The sequence below is a fragment of the Nelumbo lutea genome, chromosome 4, assembly GCF_056320005.1.
Source record: "Nelumbo lutea isolate HS-2025 chromosome 4, American lotus-T2T, whole genome shotgun sequence".
Taxonomy (NCBI): Eukaryota; Viridiplantae; Streptophyta; class Magnoliopsida; order Proteales; family Nelumbonaceae; genus Nelumbo; species Nelumbo lutea.
In genome coordinates this window covers 77,739,613-77,752,915 of record NC_142687.1, presented here as the reverse complement: position 1 = coordinate 77,752,915, position 13,303 = coordinate 77,739,613, and the positions used below count along the sequence as shown (strand labels likewise).

The 13,303-nt window shown below is 38.5% G+C and overlaps 1 protein-coding gene across 1 annotated transcript; it reads right to left on the bottom strand.

The window, feature by feature from the left end:
- Positions 1-11,137: 11,137 nt before the first annotated feature.
- On the bottom strand, positions 11,138-12,396 carry LOC148861196 (extracellular ribonuclease LE-like). Its single transcript, XM_088941807.1, has 4 exons — positions 12,221-12,396; positions 11,958-12,113; positions 11,640-11,841; positions 11,138-11,555 (listed from the first exon to the last, which is right to left on the bottom strand). Exons 1-4 carry the CDS (start codon positions 12,326-12,328, stop codon positions 11,296-11,298), a joined length of 726 nt encoding a protein of 241 aa, XP_088797933.1. The 5' UTR covers positions 12,329-12,396; the 3' UTR covers positions 11,138-11,295.
- Between the last annotated feature and the right edge of the window lie 907 nt (positions 12,397-13,303).

Sequence of the window (13,303 nt, the reverse complement as noted above, 5' to 3'; positions counted from 1 at the left end):
GTATGGCGTGGGACCCAAGCATTGATCTACACATCAGCCACATGGGTTCGGCCCAGCCTTTGTTACAAGGCCTGGTCGAATACACTATTAAAGACAGTGCACCCCCTGAAACCCATCAAATGGGCTCTATGGGCCCAACACTTACCCTAAGTGGTCGCTGGGCCAAGCCACCTTGTAACACACAGGGACTGTGGGCAGATGCAAGATTAGCCCATCAGGTATTATCCTCAATGGTCTTACACTTAACCGCTCAGCCCATAATGATCATACACTGCTCGACAAGAGAGGACCTCTCCCTCAGCTGCAAGGAACAGTGTTGCACTCTCCACTTATATGGCAGCAACTAACAGATTGAACTAAGGGCATACAAAACTGTCTAAGGGCATACAAAACTGTCTAACAGATTGAACTAGCAGTATGGCAGCAACTAGAGGAGAACGTAAGAGCAAAAGATGGCATAGCTGTCTTCTCTTTTGGTGATCTGAGATCTGATCTCTAATTCTTGGATGTTTCTTGGATGGGCTGAATGGCTCACCCCCTCCAACTTTTATAGCCTTAAAGAGAGCTCCTAATGTCATTAGGAGTTTCCTAATCCAAATTTGTATTTGGATAAGGAGTTCTCTTTAAGAGATAAGGATAAGACCTTATCTTATCTACAAATTAGATCAACTCTCTCCTAATCTCATTAGCAGGTTTCTATATCCAAATCTAAATTTAGATCTAAATCTCTGAGTGGATAGGGTGAGACCCTATCCTATCTGCTGATTTAATCCATATCTACCCCCTTATTTAACTAATCAAATTAGGCCAGTTCAAAATGGGCTTTTGGCCCAATAAGTTTAAGTGCTTAGAATGCTTCCAAACTGTTGCCCAGTTGGGGCTTCTTTCTATGGCATGGGACTCAAACATTGATCTACACATCAGCCACATGGGTTCAACCCAGCCTCTATTACAAGGCCTGACCGAATTCACTGAAAAGATAGTGAACCCCTTGAAGCCCATCACATGGACTCCTAATGGGCCCAACACTTACATTAAGTGGTCCCTAGGCCAAACCACCTTATAAAAACCCAGGGACTGCGGGCAGATGCAAGATTAGCCCATCAGGTATAACCCTTAATGGCCTTACACTTAACCTCTCAGCCCATAATTATCAAACACTGCCTGACAAGAGAGGACCTCTCTGTCGGTTGCAAGGAACAGTATTGCACTCTCTACTCACATCGATCCCGGGAATTAAAACCTTTTGCAAAAATTTTGAAACCACAATGTATATATATGTATATCCGTATATAAAAATATTTTGTGAAACAAATTTCAACGATTGAAATCGGTTGCCGACAGTCTTGGTTTCCATCAGAGAGAGTGCATCCCTGATCATTACCTTTGTCCGACAAAGGGGTTAATCCTATCACTATGATCACCCACTCAGATGAATTATCGGACTATCCCAACATACCCAGGTTTTGACCCCCGCTAAGGATCTCACTGATTGGCATATCAAAGACAGCCCAATCTGATACCTAGTGTAGTATCATAATCGAGTCTAGGGGTTAGGTGTAACTTTCCAGTTTTGCCCACTAATCACCAAGGTCCAGGGCAATACTGGAAATCTGGTCTGGTCCAAAGTTTCAAGTAAACCTACACTGCATGTACCTTGGGTCTTACACTGGCAGCTGAGGTAGGCCACCCCAACACTTGGCAGCACATCAATGTCAACCTTAGTAGGATAAATCTCCCCAGACTTATCCAATGGCTATAAACATTCTAAACTAACACGAATCTCATAAGTGTCAAGTTTAAGTGTATTGCACAGAAACATACCACTATAACATGAATCAAATATGTACTTTATCCATTTACAATAAATGTCATAATGTACATCAATCTGATTGGAGCTAAGGGCATACACTATCTAACACTTAAAGAGTCCAGATCCAAATAAAGATTTGGATCAAGGAACTCCTTATTTGATTAGGAAGGCTGATCTTTATCTACAGATAAGATAAGGGGTTATCCTTATCACTTAAAGAGTCCAGATCCAAATAAAGATTTAGATCAGGAAACTCCTAATGAGATTAGTAGTTGTCTCTTTAAGGCTATAAATAAGAGAGCAGGGCAAACCTTGAAAACACATTCACTCAGTATAGAAAGAAGACAACTTAGTTAGACTGATCTTGCCTTCAGTTCTTCTTCTTCTTGCTCTTGTTGCCCTACCCTGTTTGATCTCCAATTCTTAGACTTGATCAAGATTTGATCTTGATATTGCTTCTTGCCAGAAGAAATAATTTAGAAGTTATGCTCACTATCCCATTCAATACTTGTTGATGAATCACAAGTTCTTGGTGAAGAACTACCTGTTGATTTTGCCTCATCCTAAGTTGTGTCATCTTCAGTGGAGGGAGGATTTGGTACACTATTTGGGCATGAATACCTATGTTGGGAGGAGCATTCTTGCGTCAATTCCATATCAGGTATATACCTCCCTTAATTTGAATTCAAATTTGGTCCGGTTTGGTTATAAGAACAAACCTTGAAAATGTAGTTTTCTAAATTGGGAATAGGATTCCCAGATGGGAGTAAAGAAATTTTTGAAATTTCATCCAACCTTCCTACAGGATTCAACCATTCATATGATGAATCTCCCATCCCTTCAGTAGTATCAGAACCAGGTTCAAGTCTTGAACCAAATTAGAACAGATATGAATCTGCGCAAATGGACAGAAGGCGTTCTACCTAATTTGCGCAGATAGCATTTTTTCTAGGAATTGGTTCCCAGATTATGGGCAGATGATATGGAAAATAAATCTTTATTATTCTGTCATACTTATAGAATTGTTCTGCGAAAGTTTCTTGAATTTTTGGGCTGCACATCTGATGGAGATCGAATCTTTATGGTGCCAAGAATGACCCACCCTGCGATTTCTTTTATATTCAATTGGGTCTATAAATATATATATATATATATATATATATATATATATATATATATTTAGACAAATTGTATAGGAATTCGATGTGATGTAATAATAGAAAAAATTAGGTTTTTCTATTTTATTTCCATATGGAGATTATTGGAGTGCGCAAAATAGGAGAAAAATATTTCACAAAAACAAGTTCTGGGATCTGCGATTTTGCAGATATTAGTTCTGCAATCTACGATTAACTGTACTTTGCAGGTGACGGGTTTGTCGAAGCCCTCAAAATTATTACTAGTCCCATGATAAAATATTTGCAGTAAAAGTGGTTCTAGGTCGAATCCCACAGGGAGCAAATCAGTAATCTCTTAGCCGAATGGGTAAAGTAATTGTGTGGGAAAATTAAATAACTAAAATTAAAAGAATAACAAACTAAACAAACAAGAGAAAATCAGTCTTACCGAATTCTGGTTCAAGGGTTCGGGTTGAATCGATTGACCATCGATCCTAGGTTCAATTCAGCATTCTTGCAATTCAAGCATTTAACCTTAGATTTATTAGGATAGCCATAATAAACCTTGTGTTTTCCTAATTCAGTTGACCAAACCTAGCATTCGATCAACACTTATCACCACTCAACTGGGTACGATAGTGTTCCATGTTAAACAATGATAGCATTAAGATTTGTGAAAACAGTTAAACCAAAATAACAATAATTGAGATAGCTGCAATTACTGAATTTTGTTCCATCGATTCTTTTATGTTGAACCATGTTAAAACATTGGTCAAAGGCTGTCACGAACAATTGACCCAAAAAAGATATCAACCTAATTGCTACTTGTACCATTATTCGTGACAATTACGGATCACCGAAATCATGGATAGCAGTAGGAAAATCAACATTAATTCAGTTTGTCAGACTAATTAACATTAACATCCAATAAAAATGTGCACAAGAACCAATGAATACTTGAATTAAAAAGAAAGAAAATAAAGTAACTACAGAACCTCACAATGGCACAATCGAACCTCCCCCCTTGTACCAGAAAAAGAAGCTTAGCTACTCATGATCTGCGCAATCTCCATGCTCTTCTTCTCCATAGCCGAACTGCCTTCTTGCTTCTTGGTCTTCTTGATGATCTCTTGGATCTTGGAATGAGTGATTTTTAGAGCTGGTTCGCCCCCCTCTTTATATAGCCAAAGGAGAGGGTTGTTTTCCAACTCCTTCTAGGAGATCATCTTATCCTTAGGGAGTTTTGATCTTATCTTGAACTAATCCTATCCTATCTCTTATCTAATCTTCTTATCTCTCTAGGATTACATTCAAGACTTTAGATCTGATAAAACTCTCTCCTTGGAGATTACATTCGAAATTCGGACTCTTAACTCTTGAATTCGAGTTGGGCTGCTTCAAGGTACTTCTGCGAGTTGGGCTTAAGTTGTGAAATGGGCCTAGCTGCGAACTTGCTCCGACTTTGGGCTCATTTTCGTACTCAATGCGGGCCGAATCTATCAAAACCCAAAACACAAAAGTTGTGGGCCTTCCTTTTATCTTTCTAATGCTTCTTGAATTGTCTAATTCAGTGTCTGGAATTGAGAGTTAGGCCCAGATTACTGACTGTCGCCGAAACTGTGCAAAATCACCTGATTTGCCATGTTTTCTTCCAATTGCCTTCTTTATTGCCCTAGATCGAAAGACAAGAGTAACGAGTTCATTTAAGTGATAAATAAATATAAAAGAGTAAATATTAGGGGATAAAATTAGGGTTCGTTTTGGTCTCATCAACAGGTTTGCAGGACATCTAAGAAAATCACAGTGCATCCTTCTGATTTTAGTTTTTTGATAATTTGATTATCTTGAATTAATTTATTTTCAGATCATCATTCTTGAATTAAATCTTGAATTGGACACCAAAACTTGGGCCGATTTATACCAGATTTGGTCCAAACTAGTTGGACCGAATTGTTGGTTCGATAGGGTTGGTTTTTCTGACCCAAATTCAATTTAGGCCAGAAAGTTGATGGTCCACTTCAAGTTTTAATTCGGCCCACCTCTATAAAACCCAGTTTTAATATGATAAAACTGAATCAGCCCTGATTTAGCTACATGGGCCGAATTGCCTTTTGCAGTACAACCCATGTACCTAGATAATGTTATATTATAACATTATGGGCTATGTTGGGCTGATACTGAATTAATCTAATTAATTAAGGGTTTTACAAATATTTTTTGATTTGATCAATTTGTTTCATGCATGTGATGTATGGATGTGTGATGTGCTATTTATAGAAGATGTTCTCACTGTCCCATTCGATTCTTGTTGAAGAATCACAAGTTCTTAGTGAAGAACTACCTGTTGATCCTGCCTCATCCTAAGTTGTGTCATCTTCAGTGGAGGGAGGATTTGGTACACTCTTTGGGCGTGAAAAAATACGTTGGAGGAGCATTTTTGCATGGATTACGTATCAGGTATATCCCTCCCTTAATTTGGTTTCAGATTTGGTCCAGTTTGGTTATAAGAACGAACCTTGAAAATGTAATTTTCTAAAGTGGGAATAGGATTCCCGGATGGGAGTAAAGGCCCAACCTTCCTACATGGTTCAACCATCTATGTGATGAATCTCCCATCCCTTCAATTTAGTCAGCCTGTTAGACCCTGATACATGGCATCGGATAGGGGTATTTTTAATAGAGGACAATCTCCTAAGGGCAATTGTGTAATTCCTGCCCTTAGCGATTATGGAGCACTTAAAATGGGTGCACATTATGGGTGCATTTACTCCTGAGTCACTAATTAGGGGGTCAAGGTTGGCTGACACCTCTCCAAGTCCTCCTATGTGACCCTAATTTATGGGATGGTTACACGTCGTGCATTACTCCCCACCTGAAGGTATGCGCACATACTTGAGCCATTACTTACTCTCTTGTGGTGACCTTAGCATTCTCTGAGCCCTCAACTAACTTGATCTTTGGAGTCCTCACCCCTAGGAAGACTCTCAGGGCCTCTGACATCTTTCCACTCTTAGTAGGTGCAACCCACAACCCTCAAACCTCAGAAATTACTTTGTTGCCCTCGGCTCCAAATTTGGCAACATTAGTTGGTGTTGTCTATGGGAAAGACTTAGCATCACTACCTTTTCACAAAAAACTCTAAGAAACTACTTAACATTTCCAAAAATGGTTGATAATTAGGACAATGTCCATAATGTCCAAAGTTTAGCCAATCATAAACAACTCAATGTGGTGCTCCGTCTACTTGAAAACTTGGCTCAACAACTAGATAAGTTAGGGCGCTCGAGAGGAGGGCTCCCACATAAGGCTTCCTTTCAGAGGATGGGAACAACAGGGTAGGAAATCTGCCCACATTACGGTGAGCCAACGCCTAGGTGGGCGCATTGTCGAAGATCCCTTGGAGTTTGGCAGTAGTAGTCATTGGGCAAGAAAGCACTGGTTCAACACATCTTGGCTTCCACCCACCCGAGATGGAAACCACCACAACTCCCATCTCCGTGACACCCTGGAAGAATATAGCGATTGTCACGCCAATTGCAAGGCCTCCAACCACAATAGGGATGAAGGAGGGCGCTCCAACCATTACAACCCCCCCTCATAAATCGGGAGCAAGCCGATGCCACGCCTCTCCCCTAGCAATTTTTTATCCCTATGATCACCTCAATGATCATCGTGCTCGTAGAGCCTAGGACCCAGCCAAATCTGAATTCTCTAGGAGCCGTGCAGGCCTATCTTGGGTGATAGAGTCTCGAGAGAAAACCATGGTCCCCATACCTCAAATTGATTAATGCCTCAGAAACCCCCAGGAGCAAATAGGCACAATTCAGGATGAGATAAGACAGTTAATGGAGGAAAGAGGTGATGCCTCCACCAGTTAGCCCACCTCACCCAGTAGGATGGAGGCTTTTGCTGACTTCATCACCTTGGAGTTGCTCCTGCCTAATTTCAAGGTGCCTATTCTTGAAACCTATGATGAAAGCATGGATTCAGAAGACAACCAGGAAAGCTTTTGAGCCCTAATGCTCCTTCATGGGTACTCAGGCACCCTCATGTCCCAGTCCTTTCAGGCCATTTTCAAGGAAGCTACTCATATATGGTTCTCTACACTCCCCCTTCAATCCATCAACTCTTGGGACCAATTTGCAAACCTTTTCCTAGCCTACTTTATGAGCAGTCGATGGTGCTAGAAGATCATCATCTCCTTGATGTCCATCAAGAAAAAGCCCAGGGAGAGCCTTTGCACTTATATGAAGATATTAAACTAGGAGGAACACGAGGTTAAAGACCTTGACACCTTAGTATCTATGGCTGCCGCCATCAATGGCCTCTGCTTGTGACCCCTCAGCTGGTGTATTTCCAAGACACCGCTTAAGAACAAGGTGGAATTTCTCAAAAAAGTACAAAAATATTTAGCAGTTGAGGAAACTGAGGCCAATAAGCGCCTACCAAACTCAGTAACTAGCTTGAGCGAAAAGAAAAGGAAGGACAATGACAGACCAGACAATAGCCCAAATAGTAAGAACAATGAGAAGAAGCTGTTGGTACCATCCTGTGACAGGTATACTCCATTGAACTCTTCCCGAACTCATATTCTCATGCAAGTAGGGAAGTAGGAGTACACGAAGTGGCTTGCCAAGTTGAAAAGGAACCCTAGAAGGGGAAATCCCAAGAAATACTACAAGTTTCATTGTAGTACGAGCCATGATACCGAAGATTGCTACAATCTCAATAATGAGATTGACTCCCTCATTTTATAGGGACATTTGAAAGACTACATTGGCGATGAAATTCCAACATTGTCTTTTGCACCATCACTAGCTGATCCCCAGCCTAATCATACTTTGATCGGGGTCATTGACATTATTGCTGGTGGCTCAGCTTTAGGGGGAGAGACTACCTTGGCTAGAAAATCCTATGCTCGACAATTGAATGTTGATTATAGGGTACAAAAGAAGCAAAGGATGGAGGAGCTCATCTCCTTTTAAAATGATGACCTCAGAGGTGTGTCTATACCCCACAACGATGCGTTGGTGGTTTTGATGATAATCGTCAACTATGAACTGAGAAGAATCCTCATAAACAATGTTTCTTTAGTTGATGTCTTATTCTATGAGGCGTTTGAGAAGATGCAGTTGACGCCAGACCAACTACAACCCATTGATGTGCTTCTAGTTGGATTCTTTGGAGCAGCTATGAGACCAGAAGGAAGAATAGCCCTACCCATCACTATAGGGACAGAACCTCAACACATCACTCAGATGAAGTCGAGCTCGAGAAGATAGTGCTAGTTGGGTCTCTCTTTCCTTAAGACACACTTTCCGAACTAGTAAGCTTCCTCAAAGATAATGTTGATGTATTTGATTGGTCTGCTGTCTATATGCTAGAAATTGACCCCTCGGTCATTATTCACAGGTTGAGCATGGACCCAAGTTGTAAGCTAATTCAGCAAAAGAAGAGGAACTTTGCACTGGGACGTTGGAAAGTTATTGAAGAGGAAGTGGACAAGTTACTCAATGCCGACTTCACTAGAGAGGTACACTATCCTAAATGGCTATCTAACGTAATCATTGTTAAGAAATCTAATGGGAAATGGTGGATATGTATTGACTTCACAAATATCATCAAGGCATGCCCCAAATACAGCTGTCCATTATGAAGAATAGATCACCTGGTCAACGCCATTACAAGATATGAACTATTCCATCTTTGTGAATTCTAAGGGCTCTTTCCATACACCATTTCCTTGAGTATATATATATATATATATGTGTGTGTGTGTGTGTGTGTGTGTGTGTGTATATATATTATTTGATTAACCATTTTGTTTAATATAATAAACATATAATATTAGAGAAATGTCAACTTTTTGTACAGAATTTTTACATTTTTATAATCTTTCATGTTTATATCTATTATTTTAAATCTTTTATTATTTAATTATGGCATCAATGGTTAAACCATTAGTGGTGAAAGCCAAAAGTATAATATTAGATTTAATGTGAGAAATTGGAGTTAATGCATTAAATATAGAACTTAATGAGGTAGATTAGAATGAAATTATTGTGGTAGCTCAAATAATTTTGATTTCTGCCCTCACATATATGTTTCATCTTTTTGGTGGTTAGAAGTGCTTTTGCAAACGCCCAAGGCACTTTAGGAACAAATAAACATTTTAACAGCTATATATTAAAGAGAACATTATAACAACTGAATTTACATTTTTGCCCAGTTAACCAAGGATAACTTGAAAAGCATGGACACCTTATGCTAAAAGATTTCTAAGTAAATGCTATAGTTGATCAAATTGTCATTATTGCCCTCATCTTCAAATGAAGGCAACTTAAAAACAGATGGACAATTTCTGTAATTAAGAAGTCCAAAAATCATTTATACTAGTATAAATATAATTAAATTTGTTCATATTAATTGGATTGTTTACAGGGGAGGTTGGGATTTAAAGGAGGAATCTTCCATGCTAAAAGGATCTGCTACCCATGAGATGTTCCCGCATCTCTACCCATGAGACATGACAACTGCACATTGGGAATATTTCCCTTGTCATTCATGGGGAGATGTTCTGAATACATTGTGGTGGTGCTCTGTGGGTATGGATGTGGGTACAAATTGTGAGTAGCAGATACAGAATTTGCTAAAAGTTGGTGTGTAACATAAAAAATTAATTTGTCCTTCCAGTCATTATCTCTATGTAGGTTTTTGACCCTTATTTGGGAGATCTCATACCAAACCAGTAAATTACGGTTTGAGAAATTTTTAAACCAAGCCAAACAGTTTTGGTATAGAAGCCAAACTAAACCAAACCGTTTTATTTTGGTTTGTGCGGTTTCTAATACGGTTTAGGGACTTTGGACCATTCTATGATTCTTTTGGACTTAAACCAATTAGAAAGCCCAAATAGATCCTTTAAAAATTAAAACTTAAAACTTTTAATATTATTTTATTATAAAATAAAGAGTTTATTATATATTTATAATTTTACACCTTTCATTTAGATATATTATGTATAATGTTTATATATCAAATATTCATATTATATTATATATATGTATATAAAATTTTGGTTTACTGTTTGGTTCGTTTATAAAATTCAATAAACCAAACCAAAACCATAAACCACAATTTAGAAAATTCTCAAACCGAATCAAACCATTTATAGGTATAAACCAAACCAAACTATATATTCAGTTTGATTCAATTCGGTTTTACAGTTTGAACCATATAGTGAACACCCCTAGGAACTGTTACCTCATTTGGCATCACACAATCCATAACTGAATGGGCGCTACCTAGAAAGTCAGCTTGCCCAAAAATCAGCTCGTTGGGATTATAGGACTTTATGATAATATTGTACTTGAACTTTTTTTTTTTTTTGGAATTGATTACTGGCCTTTTTACCCTACTGCACTTTTTATCTAGCAAGATTATACTCTTCTCAAAGATGGATTTGGAGCCATTAGTAACAAGGCTCGAAACTGCATGTCTTCTGGGGCTTACCCACTTACGTGCCAACCAATCCACCACTCGGTTGGTGTATTTGCACTTAATTAGGGCTTGAAACTTTTCCTTTATTTGGTTAGAAAGTAATCATAAAATAATAAAGCACAACGTTGTAAGCATAGTCAATGAGCACTTAGAATTTTTTTTGACACCTATCCCTTAAAATAACCTCAGCCTATCCTTGAAAAAAATTAATACCCACTTTTGATAGTTGCCAAAATATTTATCAAGTGCTAATTTAACGTGGTTACTTTTTTGTGCCTACTAGACCCGATCCCATTTAAATGTCCTACTTACTGTAAATTATCGAGATTTAGATGGTAGTCATTCAATGTTGTGTCTTTATTCTCAAGACATTCTTCAATCAAAATTGTGAACTTGGATTTTACCCTAATTGTGACCTTAAATGATGAACCTAACGCAAAAGAAAATAAGCAATGATTACTGTTTTATATTTTTAAAACAAAAAAATACAAAATACAAAAAAATGGAGAAAATAAATAAGTAACTTCTCTCAAAGGAGAAAGATTTAGACTATTTGTTCCTCGTTAGATTTATTGGAGAGAAAACAACTGGATTGATCATCTTTACCACGAAATGATGAACCTAAAAGGCTAAAAGCTCTACCTACCTAAAGCAATTCAGTTTTTGGTTTTTCATAAACCCAAAGGCCAACACAGTACTGCACAAATATGGAAATAGATCTCTCTTTCTTTTTGATAGGCATGCAACATAGAGATACATCACATGGATCATATCCATATTTTATTATTTGAGCTACATTTCACTTCACCAGTAAAACGGTGAATTATTTAATAGTTAGAGTAAATAAAAGCAACAGTTCAGGATCTAGGAACGAAGGTAGATCCCTTCAGCGGCTGATCCTCTGAAAGGTGGAAACCTAATGGTCGAAGGACAGGTGGGCTCAGGGTAGACGGGGCAATCCATGAATTCAGACCCAGATTTATCCACGCAAAACATAACTTGGTAGAGCTGATATTTGCCAAACTTATCAACAGTGCAGTCAAGTGCAGGAGTTACTCCAGTTGCTATCTGAAGGACTCGTGTGATTCTCTCCGAGCTGTAGTACTGCCCATCGGGGTTAATCCCTGCATCATTATTATTGCTTACATATATAAGTGATAATTAAGAAACTTGAATTTATCTTCATGCCTGCAACAATATAATATTACCTTCCTGTTTGAGGATCCGGAGGATATTCACTTTGTCCTTCAAGTCGAGACCTGCTTTAAAGTAATCGTATTGACCATCGAAGACAGAGAGTGAGCAGGTGCCATGCTTGGACCACTCGTGAGCCCAGAACGGTGTGCTGTCGCTGCTTGGACATGAATACGACGGCCATTTGCGTTGCATTGTGTGAAGCAGGCCTGTTATCTACACCATGAAAAGGCGATATCGATCGATATCATCATATATATAGCAGGGAAATTAATAAACAAGTTTGTACGACGTAGCTCTTGATGAGAAGATAGGAAGAAGAAAATACATACCTGCGACAGATCTAAAGAGTTGCCTCGATCACAGTTCATCAGTCTGGTCCCACTACTGGAGCATGGAAAGAGGCCATGCACAGTGAATTCCTGCGAAACCATTCCTGTGTTTGGGAAGCAACAACCTTTTTCTGACGCACAAAACGACCCTGCCCACTAATAATTAACAAAACAAATATCAATACACAACTGTCACAATTAGTGCAAACAATTAAAGAAACGAATTAACGAATGATTAATTCTGGGTCGTCTTCTCTACTCACCACTTGCGCATGAAGGAAGAAATGGACACTGGTTGCATGTGAAACACTCAGAGCTGCTAAACATTGTATGACAAGAATCATAAGTTGAAATGAAGAAGCGGATGCCATGGTTTCCCTACTCTTACTTCACTTCGCTCAAGCTCAATCCTTTCTCTAGATTTTCTCAGTTTGGCGATGGTGCATGGTGTTCGGATAGCCGCATTTATAGGCAAAAATCGTATGAACATTTGGTAGAAAATTGTAGAGAATACGCCCAGTTTAGGATGTTAAAGCACGTGGGTATTGTATTTGTAGTTTTCGTTTTTTTTTATCTTTTGATTGATGGAGAATAATTTGGATCCGTTCATGGCACAATGTTGTTGGATGGGTGGGAGTGTTGAAAGGACTTAAAATTATGATTCTGGTTTAATGATGGTCCAGCGGACAAAGAAGAAAAAATTATGATTCATGAAATTCTATTTATTTTAGCCGTAGCTTTTGTTTCTCTTTCTTATAAACAACCCAAACTACGGGCCATGACCATGAGATATAGACTTATAAAATTGACGTGCCGCATTGCATCCCGTCCAATATTAAATATTACTAGGAGGCAAAAGTGGATAAAGCAATGTTTTCTCATCAATGCTTAAAAGGACAAAACAATTATTTTCTTTCAATCCTATCATCTGACGTAAAATGTAAAACATGTTATCTTTTTTCCTCCACAGGTTTATATCCTCTTTTATCTTTATCTCTTTCATCTTTGTCTATATCTCAAGATATTATTCAGCTAAAAAAGAAAATGTTGCCTTGAATCATCAATTTGACGAGTGTAAGTAATATCAAAACCCACCATCGAATGGTTTCCACTTTAAAATTGTCGATGCTTTCAAATTTGGAGCCAGGGGAGCGGAGCAATTGTTGAAAAAAATGGGGTCACACAATCTTGAGGAGAAGCGTTCTGAGGTGTGTCTGAAGGCATTGTTTTTAAAATGTTATTTATCTCACTCACTTATACTGAGTTTGCTATTGGGATATAGGCAAATTCATTCACATGATACAATAGAGTCTTGGGCGAGAATCTGCAACTAACAAAATTGAATA